The sequence below is a fragment of the Triplophysa rosa genome, linkage group LG1 (genome assembly GCF_024868665.1).
Source record: "Triplophysa rosa linkage group LG1, Trosa_1v2, whole genome shotgun sequence".
Classification (NCBI taxonomy): domain Eukaryota; kingdom Metazoa; phylum Chordata; class Actinopteri; order Cypriniformes; family Nemacheilidae; genus Triplophysa; species Triplophysa rosa.
Genome location: NC_079890.1, coordinates 18,072,364 through 18,098,423, shown reverse-complemented (window position 1 = coordinate 18,098,423; position 26,060 = coordinate 18,072,364). Strand labels below are relative to the sequence as shown.

The following is a 26,060-nucleotide window of genomic DNA, read 5'->3' as shown; positions in this document are numbered from 1 at the left end:
ATGAATTCATAACTATATAAATAAATATGAAAATGAATGAAAATGCTATATAATATTAAAATAAAGAATACATACAAAGAAAAAGAGTAATTAAGAAAATATTTGTTTCCCTTTTAGTCGGTCTCTCGACGTTGTGTTGAGAGACAGACTGAGGTTTGATCCTGAGAACCGATCATCTCCGAGAGGAATTTAAAAACGCCAATGAACTTGGCGAATGGCACGCGCACAACAGTCTCCGCCCCGTGCATACGGGTATAAAAGGAGATGGCGGCGCCCATTCATTCATCTTTTTGTTCTTCGGAACCTGCGTGACTGGATGTCAGGCAACTATTCTCTTCGAGAAAACTACTACACTGCTGGACTTCAGACGCGTGCAGCGTAACTCCTCCTGTGTTCGAGCGGACTTCCCCTGGGCATTTCGGCAGCGAGCCACAGAGAATCTAAAAAAGCAAATTTCTCACAGTTGCGGGCATGTCTCGCATGTACTTGGGTGTGACAGACTCATCCCCGAGTCCGACGGAGGTGTTGTGGTCACGGCTGGCTACGTTCTTTTTGAATGCTGTCGCAACCCCGACTGCTTCCCGAGCGAGTTCCCTGCTTTGGGGAGCAGTGGGGGTGATTTGGGGGTTCCCACGGATGACCATCCATGACCCACCAGCACGCTCACCTGATGTCCCCGATGGGCGGTGGTGAACCGCCCCATAGCGGGCAGACTCGACAGAAGGATGATGATCGAACTTTCTGTCATCGCATCGGACAGCTACCCGGCAACAGCCCGCTAAAAAGATAACTAAGCGGGCCTGACGGGATGAGTCCAGAGAGAGTAACATCGGGCCCGACCCCCCGGCCATTCCACCGATGGGTCAGAACGGGACGCTTCATGCCGCGTCTCCACTAATGCTGGGCCCTTTTCAGGGCCTGGTGCCCACTCTCTCACAGAAGAGTATCCTCTCTTTCTCTGGGTTTTCTTCTCTCCTCGTAGCACTCTCGACACGATGGTGTCTCGGGCGAGTCCATACTGCGCTGCCTTCGGCCGGCGACAATAAGCAGGTAATTTGCAGTGCCATCAAACCTCCCTGGGGTTCCGCCCTGTGCGAGGCCTGCTCTGCCAGCCACCGAACCACCCCCCCACGAGACAGTGAAGCAGATCATCCCTCTAGTTCCTCTGTCATGGTACTTAGGCGCTTGGGAGCGCACCAGCCTGTTGCGATGGCTAGAGAGAAAGCTCCGTTTTGGCTATGCGATCCAGTTCGCCAGATGCCCGACCAGGTTCGGGGAATTCTCCACACCTCAGTCCGAAGGGTAGGGGAGACCGGCACCTCAGTCCGAGGGGTAGGGGAGACCGGCAACTCAGTCCGAGGGGTAGGGGAGACCGGCAACTGGGTGGGTGTATGCCTGCGAAAGCACATTCTCCCCACCTTCTCAGGTGGACCCCTATACTTGGACTATTTCCCCATACGTAGTGACTCCCCTGCAGGGTTGTCCCGTATGTTGACTTCCTCACTCTCGGTTCACCTATTGGTGAACCTGTGACCTCCCTCCCAGTGGGTCAACCCACCTGGGTCATGTGCTCCCTACTCGGGCTTGTGCATCATATCCCATGTAGTTCTCCCCGTTGGTGAGACCATGCTGGTGTCTCCACATGTAACCTCCCCCTGCGGTAGGATGTGGTCTCCGTAGCACACTCTTTCAGTAGAGAGAGCAGTGCTTCCCAGTGTTCCCTTACGGTACTGGGCGGCTATCTCGCTAAAATATAGAACAACACCACCGCCCATGACGGCCGTCGGTACAAGCCTTTCGAAGTATGCTACAAGTTATCGATCACACTGGGAGATTACGTTTCACGGTAGCGCTCACTTGTGACTCGCTAGTCCAGTCAGTGTCACTCCGCTTGAGCTCGTGTCGTATAGGACTCCAGTCTGTCTCTCAACACAACGTCGAGAGATCGACTGAAAGAAAACAAAATGTGTCTTCCTGCCACAACGCTTCGCCGGCCCGCTGCAGCGACCGGGAGATGTCTCTCAGGTTCCTCAGCCCAAAAGATGAATGAATGGCCGCCGCCATCTCCTTTTATACCCATATGCACAGGGTGGAGACTGGCGTGCGCGTGCCATTCGCCAAGTTCATTGACGTTTTTAAATTCCTGTCGGAGATATGTTCTCAAGATCAAACCCCAGTCTGTCTCTCAACACAACGTCTCATTCCCTCCATCAGGGAACAAAGGTTACAGTCGTAACCGAGACGATTTGTTGAGTCAATTCATTTTCCTATCATTAAAATTATGTTTTATTGATTTTAATTATTACATTATTTATTTTAATTATTATTTATTTTGGTCCTCCATAGTGTAGCAAAAAACATAACAAACAACTTGCATAATACATGTAATGTAGCAGAACTGCTTTATTCTACTTCTGTGAGTATTTTATTACGTTACATTACCCAGAGTTCTCAAAATGGGACAGAAAAATACAAGAGTGTATTTACCTGGGGAGGGTGAGCAGTGCATGACCAAAGGAATCCGTTCCATCTCCTCCTCACCACCTAACACATATAGATAAATATCCACGTCAGCTACAGTATCTCACAGAAGTGAGTACACCCCTCACATTTTTGGAAATATTTTATTATATCTTTTCATGTGACAACACTGAAGAAATAACACTTTGCTACAATGTAAAGTAGTGAGTGTACAGCTTGTATAACAGTGTAAATTTGCTGTCCCCTCAAAATAACTCGACACACAGCCATTAATGTCTAAACAGCTGGCAACAAACGTGAGTACACCCCTAAGTGAAAATGTCTAAATTGGGCCCAATTAGCCATTTTCCCTTCCCGGTGTCATGTGATTCGTTATTGTTACAAGGTCTTAGGTGTGAATGGGGAGAAGGTGTGTTAAATTTGGTGTTATCACTCTCACACTCTCATACTGGTCACTGGAAGTTCAACACGGCACCTCATGGCAAAGAACTCAATGGCAAAGAAAAAAAAAGAATTGTTGCTCTACATAAAGATGGCTTAGGCAATATGAAGATTGCCAAGACCCTGAAACTGAGCTGCAGCACGGTGGCTAAGACCATACAGTGGTTTAACAGGACAGGTTCCACTCAGAACAGGCCTCGCCATGGTCGATCAAAGAAGTTGAGTGCACGGGCTCAGCGCCATATCTGGAGGTTGTCTTTGGGAAATAGACTTATGAGTGCTGCCAGCATTGCTGCAGAGGTTGAAGGGGTGGGGGGTCAGCCTGCTCAGACCATACACCGCATCAAATTGGTATGCAAGGCTGTCGTCTGAGAATGAAGCCTCTTCTAAAGATGATGCACAAGAAAGCCTGCAAACAGTTTGCTGAAGACAAGCAGACTAAGGACATGGATTACTGTCCTGTGGTTTGATTATTCCAAGATAAACTTATTTGGTCCAGTTGGTGTCAACCAGTGTGTTGCGGCAACCAGGAGAGGAGAACAATGACAAGTGTGTCTTGCCTACAGTCAAGCATGGTGGTGGGAGTGTCATGGTCTGGGGCTGCATGAGTGCAGCTGGCACTGGGGAGCTACAGTTCATTGAGGGAACCATGAAAGCCAACATGTACTGTGACATACTGAAGCAGAGCATGATCCCCTCCCTTCGGAGACTGGGCCGCAGGGCAGTATTCCAACATGATAACGACCCCAAACACACCTCCAAGACGACCACTGCCTTGCTAAAGAAGCCGAGGGTAAAGGTGAAGACCTAAACCCTATTGAGCATCTGTGGGGCATCCTCAAACGGAAGGTGGAGGAGCGCAAAGTCTCTAACATCCACCAGCTCTGTGATGTCGTCATGGAGGAGTGGAAGAGGACTCCAGTGGCAACCTGTGAAGCTCTGGTGAACTCCATGCCCAAGAGGGTTAAGGCAGTGCTGGAAAATAATGGTGTCCACACAAAATATTGACACTTTTGGCCCAATTTGGACATTTTCACTTAGGGATGTACTCACTTTTGTTGCCAGCGGTTTAGACATTAATGGCTGTGTGTTGAGTTATTTTGAGGGGACAGCAAATTTACACTTTTATACAAGCTGTACACTCACTACTTTACAATGTAGCACAGTGTCATTTCTTCAGTGTTGTCACATGAAAAGATTTAATAAAATATTTACTAAAATGTGAGGGGTGTACTCACTTCTGTGAGATACTGTATGTGACGCCTTATACCACACACACACACACACACGCACACACGCACGCACACACACGCACGCACGCACGCACGGGCACACACACACACACACACACACACAGCCAGACCACCTCAATCAATCACATGTAACTACACCATAACATAGTGTTCTAACTAGGCGTAACACAAGATTCCAATGAAAGCAAAACGGCCACATAATGCAACCTCAACCAATCAAAACAATGTGTGACCAGGTTCTCAGTTTTACGCTCATCAGCTACACAGCGTGTTCCGAGTGCAATCAAATAACACATAGCTTGTAGTTATATCAATTACGTGACCATTGAGTCTTTACAATTTTCCCTGTGGAACCTAAGAGATTATTTATTATCAAATGTTTCCCAATTTACAATCAATCCCTCCTAGGCTCATCCATGTTTAATGTTTTGTATACACGAGGAGCAAGATTTTGCTCCGAGATGTCATTTGGGTGGGAAAAAATGTAGCTGAAATGGAAACCACACAACCGACAAAATGTTGCATTGCTTGTCGCATCTGGTTAGGGCAGACACTTCGCATTTATTGCTTGCCACTTTGTCGTGTTGCGCCCGGTAAGGATGCGTGCTGAGCTCATCACAGTGTAGATTACTGTCATACCGAACGCATTTCTCCTCTCGTCATCCTCGGCAGGGCTGATTGCACTGTCACACGCTACAAAAGCACAACACTGGTAGGCATAGGGAACCGTTATAGACCTGCGAAGACACAGAGGGAGAGAATGAGTGAGAGAGAAATAAGACATTGTCACATGATGGTCTTACTGGAAGAGATACTTAATTATAAGGGTTTCAATCAGAGAACATCTCAAGGTCTCTCTGAGCATACTGTGTGCGATTACAGAATACAGGTGAGGAATGACGGGGTCGTGCCATTATTTATACAAACTAAACTGGGACACAAGAGCCACTGTAAGGACCTGTAATCAGTCACGGCTCATAAGTAAAGCTGTGAAGAGCTCTAACCTGAGTTTGGGTAGACTCTTAGCCGTCAGTCCGTTCCTCAGCTCCACGTTTCCAATCAGTTTCAGCTGGTTCAGTGCACTCAGTCCTGCTGTGGGAACGCTGGCTAGGGAGTTAAGACTCAGGTCCCTAATGGCATGATGGAAAAAAGGCAATTATATGCATGTACACACACACACACACACACACACACACACACACACACACACACACACACACACACACACACACAAGCAAGCCCCGCATGGCTTTGTTGTCTCATCAGAGGTGCTGTGGTGAAAATAAATGCATCAAAATACTTTTAATTCAAATGTAAAATATCAGGAAATTATCTATGAGTCCAAAACAGTATTAATTGTATTTAATTTAATTTAATTAAACAGTATGTTCATTTGTGAATGTGTTAATAAATGGAGCAGATGAGTTATGGTGTTGTTTGACTGAAGACTCACAGGTTGGTGAGAGCGCTAAGTGAAAGGAAGGCATCTCTGTGGATAAACTTGATCTGGTTTCTGCTCAGGTCTCTGTAGAGTGGTGACAAAACAAACATACACAGGCTGAACTAGGGCTGTCACGATTATGAAATTTGACTAATGATTCATTGCGATTATGACGATTAATTGTCTGTTTTAGAGCTTTGACTTTTAATTCTCATACATTTTTTTATTCAGCTTTGAAACGACCGTATTGTTCTGAATATAAAGACTATGTTCTTTTTCTTGGAAATACATAGGAAAAGATTGGGTCATCATACTTAAGGTTTAGGCTTTTACCTGTCAATAATACAACCGCCAAATACTTGTAAATGAAGTAAATTGATCAGGAGCGAATTGAAGCCACCATTGAAATGCTATCAGTCATAGAAAAGCTAGTCTGTTTTTTTTCTCACTTGCAAGACTACAATAAAAGTTTACTTCTGTGTTAATGAGATTTTGGTAGACTGGTTTTCACACTGAAATAATATTAAATTGTACTGCAGGTTATTTTGATGGTATTTTTATGTTGTGGTGGTACATTTTACAAGTATTACCATGCTTTAGTTACAATATATACAATAAAATATGCAATATGCGATGCACAACAGCTCCCCTTAGTGTCTTCTGTAGAGATGTGCAATAATTGCGATGATCTGAAACCATCGCGATGAGGTCCAACAATCGCGATGAGACGATTATAATAATCGTGACAGCCCTAGGCTGAACATATACAGATGGCTCTCAGGAAAGATGTAGAATTCGGGTAAAGCCTCTTGTGAGTCCCTATACTGTGTGTGATAGTTAAACTGCTATTCTTTAAGTACAGGGATAATGTACAGGCGATTCTTTCGATAACAGCTGGCTGTCATTACATTATGTCTTTTTTTCTGATGCAATCAAATATTCTCAAATCAATATTTAATGGCTACTACTTTATTTAGTAAGTAATAATTCCTTTTTAAACAGGTTAATGTACAGTCATCTGGTCATTCTCAAGAAACAACTTTTAGGGTGATAGTACCAAACCAATTAGCCTGTCTGGCTTTGTGATTATGACAATGTCCAATACTTACAGCACTCTAAGGCTGGTCATGCCCTGAAAAGTGCCCCTGTCAATCTGTTGAATTTGGTTATGCTGTAGACTTCTGCAAAACCACAAAATTAAGAAAAACAATCAGCGCACGTTCACACGACACGTTTGTGTCTGAACATCAGAGAAAATGTGGCACGTTTCTGCAACTCACATGTCTTGCAGTCTAACGCAGCCCTGAAAGGATGGCAGGTCTTGGATTTCATTATAGGACAGATCACTGTGGGAACACACGACACGCTGAGAAACAGAGCTTGTGAGACAGAGACATTTTGATGAAGTTAAGACAGGAGCTAGAGGTTCTGTGATGTTTAAAGCAGTCAGGCAGGGTGCGGGCTGGCTTCTACCTCGCTCTCCTCTGGGAGGTCATTAGACATCACTTTAAAACGTCCCCCCGCAGCTGAGCCTCTGACGGGCCACTGCGCACATGCCTGTGAGGTGGATGACGTTTGACTGACGCACACTGTGTTTTTGCGTGATGGTGTGTGTGAAACGGTGGGGAGTGTTTAGATTTGACTGACATGTCAAGCATATGTCAGTAGTTTGACTGACAGCACAGCCTTGAAGGCTTTGTGTGTTCAGGGGCTTGTAACTGATGTTTAATTACGGAGAGCTTGAGGCTGTAACAGGCACATCATTGGCCGCTCATGGACATCTGACTGACATGTGTTGAGAACTATTATGAGTGGTATTCTCTGCTTGAAAGGTGCGTGTGTGGTTACAAAGAGGCATGTAGTGTCATTACTATGTTGTGTGGGGAACTGAAGTGTCAGGCGTTGTTGTGTGTCACGCTCAGGTCGCACTTACAGCGTACGTAACATGGTCAGTTCTTCACACAGGTCTGCTGGTATGCTTCTGATTTTAGTTCCTGTTAAAGTCCTGGACAACACAAAGTACAAAAGGGGATTTAGAACAAAGTATGCACTTTATTAAGTATCTGGCCTCTTATTTTTTGTTTGTTGTTTGTTTTATGAGAATGCACTATTGTTCCTAATAGGAAACTTGACATCATTGGTTGGCTGAGGATTTGTTTATCAATGACACTGTGCAGTATAAAATGAACTCACAGGCTCTCTAGATTTCCTGTTCCCGCCAGGCTTGGGAAATCCTGCATCATACTGGCACCACGCAGCATTCTGAAATATGCAACCAATTTAAAGGAAAAAAAACCTGCCGTCATTTTTTGACTTTTGTTCCATCAAAAGGGGTACACAAAAGAAGAGGTTTAGCAGAATGAGTTTTCATACAATGACAGTGAATGTGGGCACTGTAAAGCTATACAAAAGCTCCATGCCCCTAGGACTTGTGTATTTCATTAAGTCTTTTTAATATTGACTTCTTTTATTTATAATACTTTCAGTGCTTCAGTATTTGTCCCCATTCACCTACATTGCTTGTAAAACACAACTGACAGAAAACCTCTTCAGTTTTCCACATCAAATTCATTTTTAAAGTGATAGTTCACGTAAAAAATGAAAATTCTGTCATCATTTAGTCACCCTATTGTCATTTCAAACCTGTATGACTTTCTTCAGCAGAACACAAAAAATATATATTTTTGAAAAAACCGAACAGCACTGGCACCCATTCACTTCTATTGTATAGAATCATTTTTTGTGTGAACTGTCCCTGTAAAGTGTAATAAACTGAAACATATACAGTGGTTAAGGGGGAGTATGTCTCATGTGATTGGCATGTTAAAGCTCAATAATTAGCTTGTTCAAGAACATAATTGAATATAGTTCTGCTTACAAAGAGTGCAGGTCTGACAGGTTCTGGAAGGCAGAAGTTCCCACGAAGGAGAGAGGGTTGTCAAAAAGATGGCTGCACACACAGAAACAATACATCTGATTTACAGACAGTAGTAAACATACATAATTTTCATGTGTGAATATTCCATGTTGAGGGGCATGAGTGTGAGCGTTTGCTTACATTGTACGTAGCAGTGGGTTCCTATAAAAGGCTCCCTCGGGGATGGATGCAATGTTATTGCTGTGAAATCCACTGGCAAAAAGAGAGAGGAAAGAAATCATTAGGAAATCATCAAGCCAAAAACGGTTAAGTAGCTCTGTGAGATAAGCAATCTGAAGTGTTCTCCCTCAGGTCTACATTACTGGTCACAACAAGCAGTTCTACATCTCAACGCTAGGTGGCCTCTCTGCACACTAGTGATTTTTAATGTACACTCAATCCAAGGCTCTGTGTCTGGATTACAGAACACAATGGCGAGAAACACATACCTGTTGGGGGACTTTAAGTATTCTTAGTATACTATTCTAGTTTTCCTGCCTTGTAGATTTTCAAGACTATCTTTTACAAAGATGTTCCGCAAATCTGTAATCTGTGTTTTTCATTTGAGCTCCGGGTTCACAAATCCCCTTTGTCTGAACAATGATTTACATCAATAACTGACCTAGAAATAAATGGCTGAAGGGGAAACTATTGCAATGACTGTAAATGAGTGTATGAGTGTGTTTGTTGTTGATCCTCACAGTTCTTTCATCTTGGGCAGATTCTGAATGGCCTCCGGGAAGGTCTTCAGATTGTTGAAGTTTAGATCCCTAAAAGGACACAGATAAAAGTTATTCATATTAAGATAAACATCCCTGGTGTGACTTTAGCAACACCCAGGCTAAACCATTCTGCTTCTCCTAATATAGCAAACTGTTATTGTCCTGCTTTTTGTTATTGTCCTGCTTAATTCAATAAAGCAGTATTAGGGCCTGATCAGACAGAACGCGTCTTTTGCTGTGAGACGCGCCTCTTTTGAATTGTTTTCAGTTGGCAGGGAGCGTTTTGCGCGCTGCTTATGCGTGCCGGTGTAATGCCGAGAAATGCACCCCTGCCAGATTATGCACCCACCCTCCCCACAATGGTTAGGGTGAGGATTAAGTGTTAGGGGAGGGGTTAGAATTAGCCAATCGGACAACGTGTTATTGAAGGAGGTGCAGAATCTGGCAGGGGTGCATTTCTCGGCACAACACCGGGCGCCTCGTGTTTCTGCCGCCTGCTGCGCCTCGCGTTTTAGGTGGAGCGCTCCGAGCGCCCGAAGTTGAAAAAAACTCAACTCTGAGCAGAAAAGCGCTTGACGTCATGTGCGCTTTTTTCCATTGTCCAATCGAATGAGTGGAGAGGCGGGGCTTCCCTTGTGGCAACGGAAGTTTACAGATGCTCGGAACGCCTGGAGACATGGAGGAGAAACTTGTTGTGGCTGTTTCGGGTTACCTATCAACATACAAAAAACGCTGCGCGCCTCACGTTTTCGAACATGAAAAGCACTTTCTGTGTGATCGTACCCTAATATGTTTATTCCTGATAAACATATTATGCCATCTTTGCTTCAGCTCTACTTTTAAACAACAGGACTCAAAATTAAGAGTTTTTGCCAAAGGACAAAAACTGAAATTAAAAGGAAAATAAAAGAAAATCTGTTCGTTGAAATCAATGATTCGGTTTATAAAGCCCAGCAAGGACAGCTGGTCGGCTGATTTCTTCACTGTGGTATTGTTTGTCTTTACCGCCACACGATACAACTTGGCATTATAGCCTTAATGCCCCTAATGTCCTGTGTCCCACTCTCCTCCCCAGGGGCACAGGACATTGGCGTGCCCTCATCCTGTCCTAATTATTGCCGGAGTAAGTAAATAAAGTAGAGTCAGCGATGGCTATCTGCCTTTCCCTTCCCTTCGTCTCTTCCTCCCTGATGCGGTGGATGCTTGCTAAACGAACTGTGGTAAATGGAGAGAGAGAACGAAGGCAATAAGGTACAGCCAAGGCTCCTAAAAAGACTCTTTGTCCTTTATCAGTATACTGTAAATCCTGATTAAATGAGTTCAGGCGAATAGGTAATGACTCATTAGAGTTGCCTGACCTAATGAAGGTTGATCACTACTTGCATCTTAATATCCAAAACATGTGGTGTATCAGTGCCTGAATCCTATAAACTGTAATTCAGCTTGCACAAACTCTTTAGACCGAGCTAGCAAACTGTGGTTCTTTAAAGTCCTGTGCATTCGAAACAATATTTTGTAGTAATAGCTGTTCATCAAGGTTTCAATGGAGAGAGTTAAAGAGCGAGACATCTGTTCTGGGATTAAACCCAACAGCATTTGCCCGTGTTTTAAACCAACATTCAAAATCAAATACTGTCAGCTTAAGCACCTCTCTACAGTAGAGTGCTTTTGTTGTTCTCTTTGATCCTAAAACTTGCAGAAGAGGGCGCTATAACAGCAGATAACTCTCAAACAGAACAAGCACTGTCCCTGTACCCACAAAGAATTGATTCACAGTGGGAAAGTTTCCATATTATCTTTAATTCACTATTTAATGAGCATGAAATAAGCTAAAGGTCTGATAAAAACAAACGCAAGGATTATGTTACTGATGTGAGATCCACTGCAACAGAAGTAAATTTACCGTAACATTCTCTTAAATGACAGAGAGAGTGATCTCATAATGCACACTCACAATGTCTCTAGGTTGTCGAGCCCATTAAAGCAGTTCTTCCCAATCTCCTGGATCCGATTATTGTGTAGATGCCTGAATGAAAAAATATGTCAAATAAAAGTAATTGAAAGAGATGTACAGTATGCCATTCACGTGTGCAATTTTTAACCCTCAATTATCAAACAAAATCATGCATTTGTGATTGCATTGCATTTTTTGTTAGCTATTAAAGGGATAGTTCACCCAAAAATGAAAAATCTGTCAACCTTAACTCACTCTCTAGTTGTTCCAAATCTGTATACATTTAATGGTGGTCAAGAACAAAGGAATTTATACAGATTTGGAACAACTTGAGGGTGAGTAAATAAAGACAGAATTTTCATTAATGGGTGAACTATTCCTTTAAGTGAGTGACAAAATGACTACATACTTCAAACAATCGTGGATTACAGCGGATATATATACAGACAGATAAAGAAATGTAAAAACTTCTCATGCGATCTATCCATCATGAATCCGCCCAATGCATCATTTTTAAGATGACACGGGATGTCTACTTTTCTCAAATGTTCCAGTCATTAAAAAGATGCACTTCTCAACAGCACACCAACGCAAACATTTTGTGTCTCTGAACGGATAACTCATCAGGCGCTCGCATGAGCACTTCGCTGCGCAGGTCTGTGTGTTTGTTCAGCCTACTTAACGGATTAATTGGCCCTTTACTCCTAAAACAAATATTTTCCAGCAGCTGGAATGTAATTGGTAAATCAGACCCACAGAGAAGCGTCCAGAAGAGAGACGCAGAGCTTATAGCCTCTGTTTGACTTTGCAAGACACAAGGGTCCATTCTGTTTCCCTCTCAGAAAACCTCTGTCCACGTCGCTGTTTACCTGTGTGTGTACTTAACCATGTGCAAGTTTATATGCATGACTGTTTTATGAGCAGCCAAGGACCACAGTTAGTGTAGCGCATTGATTGATTTAACCGATGTGTGGTGAAAGGCAACCGACCGAGGTATGTTTAATCAGTATTAGAAGCAGAATATCATGAATTACTCCAGTGTGTGTAGTCTCATTTATTCAGAACAGTATTGAATATTGTTGTAAAACCGCTCAGGTATGGCACTCACAGCACGACCAGGCTGGAGAGATTGGCGAAGGCGTTGTCCGGGATGCGTGTGATCCGGTTGAGGGCCAGCGTCAGGGCCTGAAGGTTGCTCTGGTGCTGCAGGGGGCCGACAGGAACCTCGGTCAGGCTGTTGTCATCCAGCCAAAGATGCCTGAGCTGCTGGAGACCCTCAAAACTGTCCTCAGGCACAGACGTGATGTGGTTAGCATCCAACCGTCTGCAGAGAGAAAGGGGAGAGATTGATTAAACATCCGTGCGCTTGCTTTAAAAAAATGCTTTTTCTTATCAAAACAGATGCTTTAGGAAATATGCCACCAGGGGAGAGCGCATAACAGCGGGCTGTCATGTAGGTGCTAAAACATCAGTTAGCACTCACAGTCCAAGCACTGCGTGCGCTGTTAAAGAAACACAAGCCTTTTCCATGATCTCACTACGCTGGCCAGATCTATTCACACAGCCCAGGTGGGAGTCCTGTAGACCCACTCAGGGGCCCCTTGACTGGGATTATGAGAGAATGGGACCACACCTTGCAGGCTCCCTGAGGGCTCGTGACCGAGGCAACGGTGCTGTATCAAATACTGTAGATGCATAAAAGATCTGACTCAGTGTCCATATGTCTCTCAAGCAATGTGTTTGTCTAATAGATTCAAGTAAAGCCAAGGGTGTTAACATCACTGGGCAGGAAGGAAAGACTTTTACATAAACTTTGGTCAGTTCCTCAGAAGCTCAAGGCTTTAGAAGACTTAATGACTCTTTCATGTATGATTTTATGATGGCTTCAGTCAGGACTTTTTTATTGCTTTTAGGGAATATAAAACAAGATTTGAACTTTTTTACACATATTTCTTCATAGAAAATATTTAAATAGGAAGGGATGGAACAAAAGATAGGGGGAAAGTAAGGGGCCCGAGGGGTTGTGCTTCGCGTCGTGCCTTCACCCCTTTAAGCCGTGACTTATTCACGATAAAGCACTAGCCTCAAGTACCTTATTGCTTTTATAAAACGGTTATCACACGATACAAATATTAAAGCCGAAAAATATGTATCAAAGACTTCCTTCCACTGGACAAAACTGATCGACTGTAAGCAGCAACAGAATGTTTAGTTTATGTTGCTAAGGGTGCTTAGAGGCACACAGAATAGTTAGGTGAAGTGGTCATAGCTGTGTCGTATCGTGACCGTAACCGTTTTATAAATTAAATCTTTTAAACAGAGTAAGGCCCTGAGATCTCAAATTGGACTGAGTTCCTACCACAGGAGCCAATCACAGGGAGGAAGGGTTTGATGGGTAATAATGGTGGGGTGGTGACTTCCTGTTTATGAATGGCTGACAGGCTATGCTCTACTCCCTTTCCCTGGAAGATTACACAATTAAAACACAAAAAAATCTTGTAAGCTGCATTTGCAGTCTACTACATACATACCAGCCTTTCAAGGCAACAGAAATGAAACCTTATAAGCAACTTTTTAAATAAATGTAATAGTTATAACCTCTACAGAGTTTGCAGGTAACGTTGCTAAACTCTGTTGACACAATACTCTAAAAAGAGCACAAACACACATTCATTAACTTTTCTCTTCTCATCTAAAACCTTTGAGCATTTTCTGTGCATGGATTTTATTTACTAACATTGCCACAGTGCATTGTGGGATTGTCTTTTTCCAGTGAAGGATACACTGTCTTAGAATTTTGCCGTGAGCATGTCTACGATGACTTAAACTGTTGTCTATATAGGCAGCTTGCTAGGTTTTGGAACAGCAATGCACATTAAAACAACAAGGCGGGGAGGTTATGAATGCCTCTGTGTAATGGAAATATATTACAGAGGTCTTGAGGCAGATGAAAATATAAACACAGCTCATAATTGTTCACAATTGGCCTGGAAGAGTGTACATACAGTGTAGAGCTGAAGATCTTTGCCCGAACCCGACTGGACCCAATGGTTTCGGTCGGGTTCGGGCTTAATTTCTATCATTTTACACGGGCTCGGGCCGGGCTCGGGCTTGCGCGGTAAATGAGCGTTCATGTTATGCGTTCCGATTAGTGCGAGAAAGATGCGAAAATGGATGCTGAGGAGGTGAAACGGAGGCTTGCCTCTGGCGATTACGTTTTGGTTGCACCAGCAACTAAAGCAAAGTCTGAGGTGAGGAAAAGTTTTGACCATGTGCATAATGAGAATAATGAGCCAGTGGGATATGTGAGATGTTACGAAGTTACAGAGGACTTATTTATTTCTTTGTTCCAACTTCCAAGTGGCCTATAGCCTACGTTAGTCATTAATAAATTATGTTAAAACATGTATAAATGACTCATTCTTGACAAAAAGCTGTGTGCGTGCGCACATTTGAATAGCCTAATGTCGGGCTGTAAACGGGTTCGGGCTTTTAAAAAGCTGTCAATCAAAATGTACTTGTCGGGCTCGGGCCGAATTCTGTCGGGCTCGGACCCTGTCTGGCCTAACTTTTAAGGCCTGATTACAGCTCTAATACAGTGTACCTTGAGCTTTAACCAACATGTTCTCTCAATGCTTTCTGGGAATGGAGGACTAAAGACCGCACATTCTCTAATGAATCAACAGCGAGTGAAAACAAGTTTGCAGCGTGTGTATACACTTCTCCTGTTTGTGTGTGATTCTTCAGGAGAACTTTTCAGCACAGCGAGGCATTTGTGAACTAAAGTGAGAGATCATCTAAAGTGACGTGTGCTTTGGATATGAACTCTGGATCACTTTCGGCTTTGGCACGCTTAAGAATGTCTAATTCTCAGCTCGACAAGAAGCAGTCTACACAAACATCATGCTCACACAATAGGCATGATGTGGGTCCAGTGAATGAAAAGTAAACTAAAATCAATGAATGAACAACATGGCGCTCACAATTCCTTGGAGTTTCAGTCTAAAAGGGATTTTTAAGTTGTGAATTGACTAAATCATGAATTCAGGAGTCAACTCTTATCTATAGAGATACTATCTGTCAGCTGCTGTGCGTGCCGCTTGTTTTCAATGTGCAGATCTGGGCATGTCCACATCAGCCGCTGCCAAAGCTGAGCTCATACTGACTTGCACATATAGAGCATATTTGAGACATTAAAATGACAGACAAATGGTAGGGTGGCAGAGAGAGAGGGGGTCTTAAAGGGATACTCCATCCAAAAAATGAAAATTCTGTCATTATTTAATCACCCTCTAGTTGTTCCAAATCTTTATCAATTTCTTTGTTCTATTGAACAAAAAAGATATTTGGAAAAATGTTAACAACTGACATTTCTGGGATATCACTGACTACCTTAGTAAGAGCAATTGTTGTATCATTTTCTTTGTTCTGTTGAACACAAAATGGGATATTTTGAAAAATGTACAGTTCGGGCACCTGTGACTACCATTTACATTTTTCCAAATATCTTCCTTTGTGTACAACAGAACAAAGAAATGTATACAGGTTTGGAACAATGTGGGGGTAATAATATATGACAGAATGTTCATTTTTGGGTGGAGTTTCCCTTTAAGACTATTAATTTAAACTTGGAAACCTTGGCCACCAATGCCAGTGTAATGTTAAACGCATTAGCAGCTCAGAGTATGTTAAGATTTATCACTTTATAAGCAATTCATTTATTAAACAAACCAAATCATAGCTTTAACCCTCATGGAAGGCTTAAGGATTATTGTAGATGATAAATAATTGCTCTCTGGTCTGTTAACTGGCAAACCACCGAATTGACTTTTGAGGTTAGACGTAACCAATATTAACCAAATCACTGCAAACTATATGACAGAGGTGGCCACTCAAAATTGATGGTTCACTCGGAATAGATGGTCATAAGATTATAATTGTGGTTTTGGATGTACTGCTCTTGTGCTCTATAGAGTCTTATTTCCATCCAAATAATCTACAACTGCTGAAACTAAAACATTAACTGTTGAAGAGGCCATCAAGAATTTGTGTAAGGCTCAGTGTATGAGCAGATCATAATGGCTGTATGAGGTAAAGTAAAGAAGGTCTCGTGTTTCCTTGAGGCTTTGTGTCAGTCTTGCTCTCTTCAGAAATGTCACTGTAATTAGGAAGTTTTTTTTTGCTAGACTGATTAACGCAGCTGAGGAACCTGTGCAGAGAGCCTGCAGGGTGAACACATTCCCACTCAACTGCTCTCTCTCTCTCTCTCTCTCTCTCTCTCTCTCTCTCTCTCACTTTTACAGGCTTGCTTGCCTCTTTGCCCCTCTTTCCTTTCTTTTTCTTTCATCTAAAGCTTCTACTCTGACTATATCCCACTCTTTCTCTCATCGTCTATGCTGAGGGGCAGAAGGCACGTTGATTGACAGGTCATTCTCTGAGGCTTTATCCGAAAGGAGGTGGACTGTGCCAAAACACATTACTTCAGCACCACAGGGAAAAAGAGAGGAAAAACACCCGGCATGAGGGGGTGCAGGAGAGAGAGAGAGATCTGGTGTCATGGCTCTGCTTCCTTTGTCATGTTTTTCTTGGTCCTGTAGCAGAGCCATGACAAAGTCTTTGGTTATGTGTGGAGAGAAACATATTATTGTCCGTTTGACAGTAATATACGTTCTCTCCAGTGTCTTGTCATTGGCCCCATTCCTCTTGTTTCCTCGTTATCCTTCCCTGAGTGTTTAATGTCTCACACCTGCCCCATGTCGTTATCCCTCGTTTGTGTTTCCTATTTATACCCTCATGTTTCTTTGTCCTGTGCTCGTGGATTGTTCGTACGTACCGTGTATTGTGTTCATGCCTGTCATCTTGATTCCGTGCCTTGTCCAGTGTTCCTGTTTCCAGCCTTGTCCTTGTTCCGTGAGTCTTGTGGTCTACCCTGTTGTGTTTTTGATTTAAGACGTTTGGTCGTGTCATTTAGTTTAGTGTTCTTGTTTTCATTTTGCCCCCTCGTGGGAAGTCTTTCATTTCAAGTTTATTCCTTAGTTCTGTTTTCCCCCATTGTAGGTGATTTTTGTTCTGTTTTGTTAAAATAAATATTTTCTGTTAACCCCTTTACTGCCTGCCTGCGCTTGGGTTCTTCTCTGCACCACAACCCTGACATCTGGAGAGGTGATAATGGTTGAAAGCTGCTTTTTTAAACATACATTGTCCCACAGCAGGAACAACAACTGGACAATATCTCACTGAGACAAACTAAAAGGACACAGAATACACACTATTCATATACACAAACACACAGAATGATTTTTTTTATACTGTACAAACTGTACATTCTATGTCATACCCTTACCCAACCCCTAAACCTAACCCTCATAGAAAATGTTCTGCATTTGTACATTGTCAAAAATATCATTTAGTATGTCTAATAATTAATTTGAATCATAATGTAGGTGGTTTAGAATTGTGGGGACATTTGGTCAATGTATAGAATATGTGTGTACCTATATAAATTATACATTCAGCCCAACCAGTAATTATACTTTGACTCACAACATTTACTGTTTAAAAGTTTAGGATCACTTAAATAAAATGTTTCTCAGGACCTGAAAACCCGTTGATCTGAAGGCTTACATTTTGTAAACTGTTCATAGACAAATATAATTGTACCAACACATCATTTTTTCTTCACTGCAAATAAAATTTCTAATTCATTAAAATGTTTTGAAATGGATGACTTGAACCTAATAATGAAGAACAAGCTGTCAATAATGGGAAGTTTAGGCATCTTAGTATTTGGAGAAAAGGAAAGAAATACTCACAATGACTGCAGGGCATGGAGATTCTTAAGAGCTGCACTGGGGACTGTTTTCAATTGATTATTCTGAAGCATCCTACAAGAAAAATACATACAGTGTTAAAACCACAGCATATCACACAGTGTTCATTTCTATGACACACAATTCTGTGTTCCACAATGCTATACATTCATTGCTATGCCCAAAATAACCCATACGTTATAATATTAATGGGATGTGTGTGTGTCTTGTTCTAAGCTAATCTGAGTGCATATCTTGCTTCCTCCACACTATCAGCTCTCTCTGGCGTCACTCAAATGGCACAAGCCAGAAGGACAACTTTTCCCGCTCTTTGCCAGGCCACAGCAAACACAACTACACACACTCATACAAACACACACATGCATTTCTGAAAACCAATATAGTCACATACAAATAAACCCAGCCAGGAGGCATTCACAAACACACGGCCACAGTAAATTAAAACTCCCAAATCATCTTCAACATCTACAGTTTTAAAGCCCTTAACATTTGGTCCGAACCCAGTTTCCCTAACTCCTTTCCAACATCACAGACGACAGACTCTGGATGAGCCTGTGTGAGAGAACAGCGGGCCCTGGACAAGGACAGGAAGAGGAAAAATAAGCTTTATGTAAAACGTGGCTGAGTGGACCAGACAGCTGATAAGCTGCATTTGAATTGGCTCACAAACACCTGAAGGACAAAACTTGAGTCACAGCAGAGAGAGAGAGAGAGAGAGAGAGAGAGAGAGAGAGAGAGAGAGAGAGAGAGAAAGAGAGAAAGAGAGAGGGATAATGGATCATAATGAAAGGTACTCCATCAGACACTGACAGACTTGCTGATCCAGTAGCAGCAAAATTCCTGTTAGTACACAACAGCACTTAACAACTCAACAAAACACGCAGCAGGATATACTGCTCTCTCAATGCGTTCTGCAAAAACTCTGGGTGAATAGGTAAGCTTGTATTGTGTGTGTGTGTGTGTGTGTGTGTGTGTGTGTATAGTACTTACAGGACTTTAAGCTGGTGGAGGCCAGAAAGAGCCTCTGGGTGGATGAAAGCAAGGTCATTACCAGCCAAACGTCTAAAGAAAGAAAAAGAGAGAGTTTGTTAAATTCAGTGACGTCAAATTGTCTGATGGAAAGCTGGGGGAAAACGTCAAAAGGAGTGACAGTTTTGGATAGAAGTTCAAGAACAAATAAGTTAAACATATTATAATAAGAATACTTTTGACTCTGTATTATGGTTTGATGAACAGCACTTGCGGCCATTGCAAAATATAGATTAGTTCTGTGATCACACATTCAACAGTACATTAATGCACCCACTTGTTACGTAGTTTGTCAACCTAATACGAACAGACAGGGAAAAGACTATTTTTTCTATCTGATATTATGAATAAAAAATAAAGGCTGTTTTATGATTTGCTTATTATTTTATTTACATTTACACTGAACAAAATTATAAACGCAACACTTTTGTTTTTGCCCCCATTTTTCATGAGCTGAACTCAAAGATCTTAGACTTTTTCTACGTACACAAAAGGCCTATTTCTCTCAAATGTTCACAAATCTGTCTAAATCTGTGTTAGTGAGCACTTCTCCTTTGCCGAGATAATCCATCCACCTCACAGGTGTGGCATATCAAGATGCTGATTAGACAGCATGATTATTGCACAGGTGTGCCTTAGGCTGGCCACAATAAAAGGCCACTCTAAAATGTGCAGCTTTATCACACAGCACAATGCCACAGATGTCGCAAGTTTTGAGGGAGCGTGCAATTAGCATGCTGACTGCAGGAATGTCCACCAGAGCTGTTTCCCGTGAATTGAATGTTCATTTCTCTACCATAAGCCGTCTCCAAAGGCGTTTCAGAGAATTTGGCAGTACATCCAACTGGCCTCACAACCGTAGACCACGCATAACCACACCTGCCCAGGACCTCCACATCCAGCATCTTCACCTCCAAGATCGTCTGAGACCAGCCACCCGGACAGCTGCTGCAACAATCGTTTTGCATAATCTAAGAATTTCTGCACAAATTGTCAGAAACAGTCTCAGGGAAGCTCATCTGCATTCTCGTCGTCCTCATCGGGGTCTCGACCTGATTGTAGTTCTTCGTCGTAACTTACTTGAGTGGGCAAATGCTCACATTCAATGGCGTCTGGCACTTTGGAGAGGTGTTCTCTTCACGGATGAATCCCGGTTTTCACTGTACAGGGCAGATGGCAGACAGTTTGTATTGCTTCGTGTGGATGAGCCATAACCCTAACCCTAATCCAGCCATTGAAGAGGAGTAGACCAACATTCCACAGGCCACAATCAACAACCTGATCAACTCTATGCGAAGGAGATGTGTTGCACTTCGTGAGGAAAATGGTGGTCACAAAAGATACTGACTGGTTTTTGGACCCCCCCGGACCACCAATACAGTAAAACTGTACATTTTAGAGTGGGCATTTATTGTGGCCAGCCTAAGGCACACCTGTGCAATAATCATGCGGTCTAATCAGCATCTTGATATGCCACAACTGTGAGGTGGATGGACTATCTCGGCAAAGGAGAAGTGCTCATTAACAGATTTAGACAGATTTGTGAGAGAAATATGCCTTTTGTGTACATAGAAAAAATCTTAGAGAGGTCTTTGAGTTTAGCTCATGAAAAATGGGGGCAAAAACAAAAGTGTTGCATTTATAATTTTGTTCAGTGTATATTTATGCATTTGGCAGAAAATTTTATCCAAAGTGACTTACGGTGATACATCTTTTATCAGTCCATGTGTTTCCTGTGAATCAAACCCACAACATTTGCAATGCTCTAGTTACTAATTGAGCTGCAGTTGTTAAACTGTATATTTTAAAAATGTAGTTTTTATGTTTAAATTGTGCCTTGGTCTAACAGTACAATATGTACAGTAGCTGCTCCGTGCTGACAGTAGTGTGTATGATATGTGTTGGCCTCTGCTGAGATGATAACTTCTTCTCTAAAGGCTCACTCATTGGCTGGCACAAATACTCCAAAAGTGTCAGAATGTGTTGGCTTCAAGTCGATGAGCAGATATGTTTAAGGCTTGACAACACCTATAACAGTTATTTACAGAGTGATAAGGATAAGGAAGAGTTTATTACGGAAATCAAGAAATTCCTGATTTATTTGGTTAATACCAGTATTCCGCAGCAAAAAAATTGTAGACGATAATGGCTAAACTGCATATTCGACAAACAATTCCTGACAACCGTTTTCCCACATTGTTCTGATACAATATATCACTTAGAAGCAAGCTCTCCTCTCATAGGCTTTTCAAATAATTTCAATTAAAGTTTGTTCTTTTAGAGCTAGAACAACATGGCGAGTTCCATGTATAGATAGAAATTTACCTTTAATTTCATGTTAATTAATTTGGTAAGAAGCACACGATAAGTGGCCTAATGTCAGCACGTCTTTGACACAAAATACTTTATCACAAACAAGGCCCCTCTGCTTCATGGGGTTCCCGATCAAGGTTGGGTGTAAATTGTACGCTTACATGTAATTCAAAGTGCTGAGACTGATGAGCAATGAGGGCTTGTCTGTGAAGGTGTGTGGGGTAAGACAGGCAGAGGGTCCACATAACTTCACCAAATCAGGCCTGAGAGATTAGCACCAGATTTATCACCCACTGAAACTGGAGTCTGAGAACTCTTTCCCACTCTTCCAACTCTCTTATCATCTCCTGCTCATGTCTGCCAGGAGCAGCTGCAGGCTGCAGTGCCGGAGGGTAAGAGAAAGCCTACAGTTACCTCTCCTGGACTGCACGCATTTATCTTAGATCCTCCTGTAGAGACGTTTCCAGCTTGAGGCTGAATTAACTGTCTCTTGGTGGCACTTAGATGCATGAATTAATCAGATCTATTTTATGCAAATAACATTTAGAAATTGTAAAAATGTCCATGACCTCTGTAGCGGCACCTGTCTATAGAATCATGTGGGCGTGGCTAGTTTTGAACTTTAGTACTCCCTTTATTGATATGCAGAGGAGGCCGATACCTGATTGTTATCTCTCGAAAGCCCACGTCCAGTTATGTTATGTTAACAGTACAACAATATACTTCATTGTGCTGGTTGATGTTGCAAGCTAGTTTTTATTTACTTATTTTATTACACACTGGTTTATAGCACATATAGTTTTACCATTTACCATATACCATTTACTGCACTTTACTGCAGAATATGACACCTCTCTCTCTCCTCCCATCGCATGGCATATATCCACGAGCTTTGCACGAGCAGAAGAGAGAAGAGGTATAAAAAGAAGCTATCATGCATCAAAACCAAAGCACAATTAAGTCTGTGTAATCCATAGACACTTAGCGCTCTCATTCAGCTGCACATAACTAGCTTATATTATACATGTCTTGTGTGAGACAATGTATGTTTAAATGCAGAGGTAACACAGATGAATATGAACAGAGGTTGACAATGGGATGGGGGCCGGACTTATTTTTAAAGTTAAAAGCATGTTTTATAACAATCTCACAGATCCTCATAATTGTGCGGGTCTGGATTTCATTGCTCAATGTCTTGGTCTTTCTTTAAAAGTCTTAGACAAGACTACAGTCAATTTCCAGCATACTAAAGGATGCAATTACCTTAACCACAAGTCAGCATGGTATCTTCACCCCTTTCCAGAAGTCACTGCAGAACGTGTCTGGCATTTGGCCCTGCACTTGTAAAATCTGAAATCCTCTGAAAGGTTTAAGTAATTTGGCCTTTCATTTTAGCTATGTATAATCTGACCTGGTAAACCATTTAATTAATGTTGTCTCTAATGAACACTTATAAAATGCAGTTGTAATAGTTTAAAAGTATCAATTTAATGCCAAATGAATTATTTTTTTCTCACACTTTGTAAAGACAAAACAATTTAAGTCTAAGAACATTACTTTTACTTTGGAGGAATGACTTTGCTCGATTTTTGAGCCTTTTTTTTATTGAATTAATGTTCTCTTGTGGTAAATTAACTTTAGACATTTAAAATGTTTAAAGTTGATTCTTAATCCATAGTTCTTCAGTTGCTAAATCTGGGTTTTAGTGGAACTCCAATTTCACCTTCTCACTCTCTCTCTAACACACCCTTAAAGGAACAGTTAACCCAAAAATGAAATTCTGTCTTCATTTAGTCACCCTCAAGTTCTTCCAAATCTGTATAAATTTGGAAGAATTCTTATAACCAAACAGTTCTTGGACCCCATTGACTACCCTAGTAGGAAAGATGTCTTTGTTCTGTTGAACACATAAGAAGATATTTTGAATAATTTAGGAAAGCAAACAATTCTTGGGCATTTTTGACTACCATTGTCATTTTTCCTACTATATCTTTCTCTGCGTTCATCAGAACAAAGACATTTATACAGATTTTGAACAGCTTGAGGGTGAGTAAATGAAGACAGAATTTTCATTTTTGGGTGAACTGTCCCTTTAAATACTACAAAGCACAAAATATATGTGATAGTCTATGGGTAATTATCTTACGTCACATGTTTGTGCCACAATGATTCGCCTGCATGCCTTAGAGACCATAAAGCTGAATGAGGAAACATGAGGGGGAACATGCACCACTTGAAAATATAACAAAAATCAGAATGCTGAGGAGATGACAGGGCGGCTTATCACTCCAGAAGATCATAAGGGTTCAGCTTTTAAGTGCTATAACATTGCCACACACCACGATAACAAGACACACTGTCCCTCTCTAACCACGACACTAATCCTAAAACACACAAACAACTGCAGTCCAACTGCACGCTTGTTTACATCAACACATTTGTTGTGGCACACCACAGCGGTCGGGCTGGCCTGCGGGGAAGAGAAGTTCCCTTCCTCCGTATCCTTCTCTCTCCATCGCTCTGGTTTGGCCACGTCTCAAAGCCACCAGATATGGCCAGGCTTCCATGGGTGGATTCTTAAACACACACATGCACACTCTCAGCACTCTGATCTGTTGAGCGGGAAGATGTCACCCCTGATCTTTATTTGTCTAGAACTAATCGAAGTCTCATTCTGTGGTCAGCGTGTTGCTTTAGTAACCGCTTCAGTGAGCACGGACACAGTCACGTGACCTTCTGTAGGGTTCAGCCAACATTTGCAGGACAGAGTTCTCTTTTTTCAGTCTGTGAGCCGTAATGGTGTATTTTTATAGAGCTGTTTGGAAAGCGCTTATTTTTAGGTCATAACTGCATTGAGCGAATGTGTTTTTAAAATAATTGCAGTTTCACTTTTTTGTTCCCCCACGCAGAGCCATTCCAGGGAATTCAGCCAGAGCTGAAAAAAATATTTAGTTTTAATTAGGAAAAAGTCCACCTTTACATTCTCCTGCAAACACACACACACTTATAAAGCCTGTACTATAAAGCCTGAAACACACTTCTAGAGAGGATTAATATTTGACAGCTCTATATCTGTCGCTGGGGGGGATATGTTTGAAGAGGGAGGTAAGAGTGTGTGTGGTTATGATAGTGGACTGTATGACTCTGAGGCAGAGAATGTCCCCTTGGCTCACCATAAACAGCACCCACACACATGTGAATAACTACATGGAACATAACTCTAAATGCTACTCTAAATGCTAAATGCTACTGCATGCTACGCAAGTTCTTGTCCAGGCTCTCGTCCTGTCCAGACTCGACTATTGCAATGCTCTACTGGCTGGTCTTCCAGCTTGTACAACCAGACCTCTTCAGATGATCCAGAATGCAGTGGCAAGAGTGGTCTTCAACGAGCCAAAGAGAGCGCACGTCACTTCTCTCTTTGTTAGGTTGCACTGGCTCCCTATAGTCGCTCGCATCCAATTCAAATCTCTGCTCTTGGCCTACAAAACCACCAATGGTTCGGCACCCCCATAGCTTCACTCGCTAATTCAGACTTATGTACCTGCCCGATCCCTGCGCTCTGCAATCGAACAACGTCTTGTGGTGCCGTCCGACAAAGGGAAAAAAATCACTCTCACGCACTTTCTCCGGATGTGTTCCACGACTCTGGAACGATCTCCCTCTTGCCACAAGATCAACGGATTCTGTTGCTGTCTTTAAGAATCGGCTAAAAACACATCTCTTCCGTCAACATCTGACCTATTAGTACAGTCTTCTACTTTCCTATCCCCCCCAAAAAAATAAAAAATCTTAGCTTCGTAAACTGTGATAGGCTGACTGAGACCAGTTTTTACTGCACCTATGCATTGTTGTTCTTTTGTTGCACAAATTGCTTCTATTGTTTTCCCCTACTTTGTACGTCGCTTAGGATAAAAGCGTCTGCTAAATGACTAAATGTAAATGAAAATGTATGTACATTATACAAAATTTCATTCGAATGAATGAAAAGTCAACGGCTTATGTTTATAAATCAAACTTACATGCTTAGTATGATTTAAGAATACTTTGTGCCAATATTAAGGCCAATGGGATTAATGAAGCAGTTCAAATCTATTTTTAATAAAATACAGCTACCTGAGCAAAGCATAATGGACCTATTACCTAAAAGAACAGTTTGTGCAAAAATGACGCATTTATGTATTCAATAGAAGAAAAAAGACATGAGGGTTAATAAATGATTTTTTAAATTCATTTATTTTTTAGCTGCAATCTGTGACTTTTGCCTCCCTACAACCATCTGTGAAAAATAAATTTGCAGGATACTTTATGCAATCGAGTTGCAATAAAATTATGTCAAAGTGACATTTTCCTTGAAATCGTACCCAGCAGCTTAAAATATAAATCATTATTAGAAGTTTACTGTTGCGAATCAGGGTAGGTAAGGAGACAATTTTCAACATAGATTTTTATGTTCTTGCTCAAACTGATTTCATTCGGTTTTAACAACAGAGACTTGCAGATTGCAGCTTTAAATAGAATTCTAGAAAATTAATGACATTATAAATGACTTTCCTTGACAGGGTTCCGGCTCTAACTATAACAGGTTTTATTGAACCTGTTGTTTTGAGAATACTATATTTCCCAATATTTTTTCCTTTCTCCTTCACACTTAGATATGGACTTAGCTGATTTAATTT

At 41.8% G+C, this 26,060-nt stretch overlaps 2 protein-coding genes across 2 annotated transcripts in view; one reads left to right on the top strand and one right to left on the bottom strand.

Annotated features, from left to right (window-relative positions):
- Nucleotides 1–26,060, bottom strand: part of lgr4 (leucine-rich repeat containing G protein-coupled receptor 4) — a 48,065-nt gene that overhangs the window by 3,270 nt on the left and 18,735 nt on the right. The window contains exons 4-18 of the mRNA XM_057345647.1: nucleotides 19,030–19,101; nucleotides 18,022–18,093; nucleotides 12,318–12,533; nucleotides 11,210–11,281; nucleotides 9,235–9,303; nucleotides 8,675–8,746; nucleotides 8,495–8,566; nucleotides 7,810–7,878; nucleotides 7,550–7,621; nucleotides 6,897–6,962; nucleotides 6,726–6,797; nucleotides 5,629–5,700; nucleotides 5,180–5,305; nucleotides 4,815–4,912; nucleotides 2,488–2,544 (exon numbers count right to left, since the gene is read on the bottom strand). Coding sequence (XP_057201630.1) covers nucleotides 2,488–2,544; nucleotides 4,815–4,912; nucleotides 5,180–5,305; nucleotides 5,629–5,700; nucleotides 6,726–6,797; nucleotides 6,897–6,962; nucleotides 7,550–7,621; nucleotides 7,810–7,878; nucleotides 8,495–8,566; nucleotides 8,675–8,746; nucleotides 9,235–9,303; nucleotides 11,210–11,281; nucleotides 12,318–12,533; nucleotides 18,022–18,093; nucleotides 19,030–19,101 — 1,277 coding nt within the window. The remainder of the gene's footprint in view (nucleotides 1–2,487; nucleotides 2,545–4,814; nucleotides 4,913–5,179; nucleotides 5,306–5,628; nucleotides 5,701–6,725; nucleotides 6,798–6,896; nucleotides 6,963–7,549; nucleotides 7,622–7,809; nucleotides 7,879–8,494; nucleotides 8,567–8,674; nucleotides 8,747–9,234; nucleotides 9,304–11,209; nucleotides 11,282–12,317; nucleotides 12,534–18,021; nucleotides 18,094–19,029; nucleotides 19,102–26,060) is intronic.
- The window catches only part of kcna4 (potassium voltage-gated channel, shaker-related subfamily, member 4), a 119,252-nt gene that overhangs the window by 76,896 nt on the left and 16,296 nt on the right, over nucleotides 1–26,060 (top strand). The gene's annotated exons all lie outside the window — the stretch shown is intronic.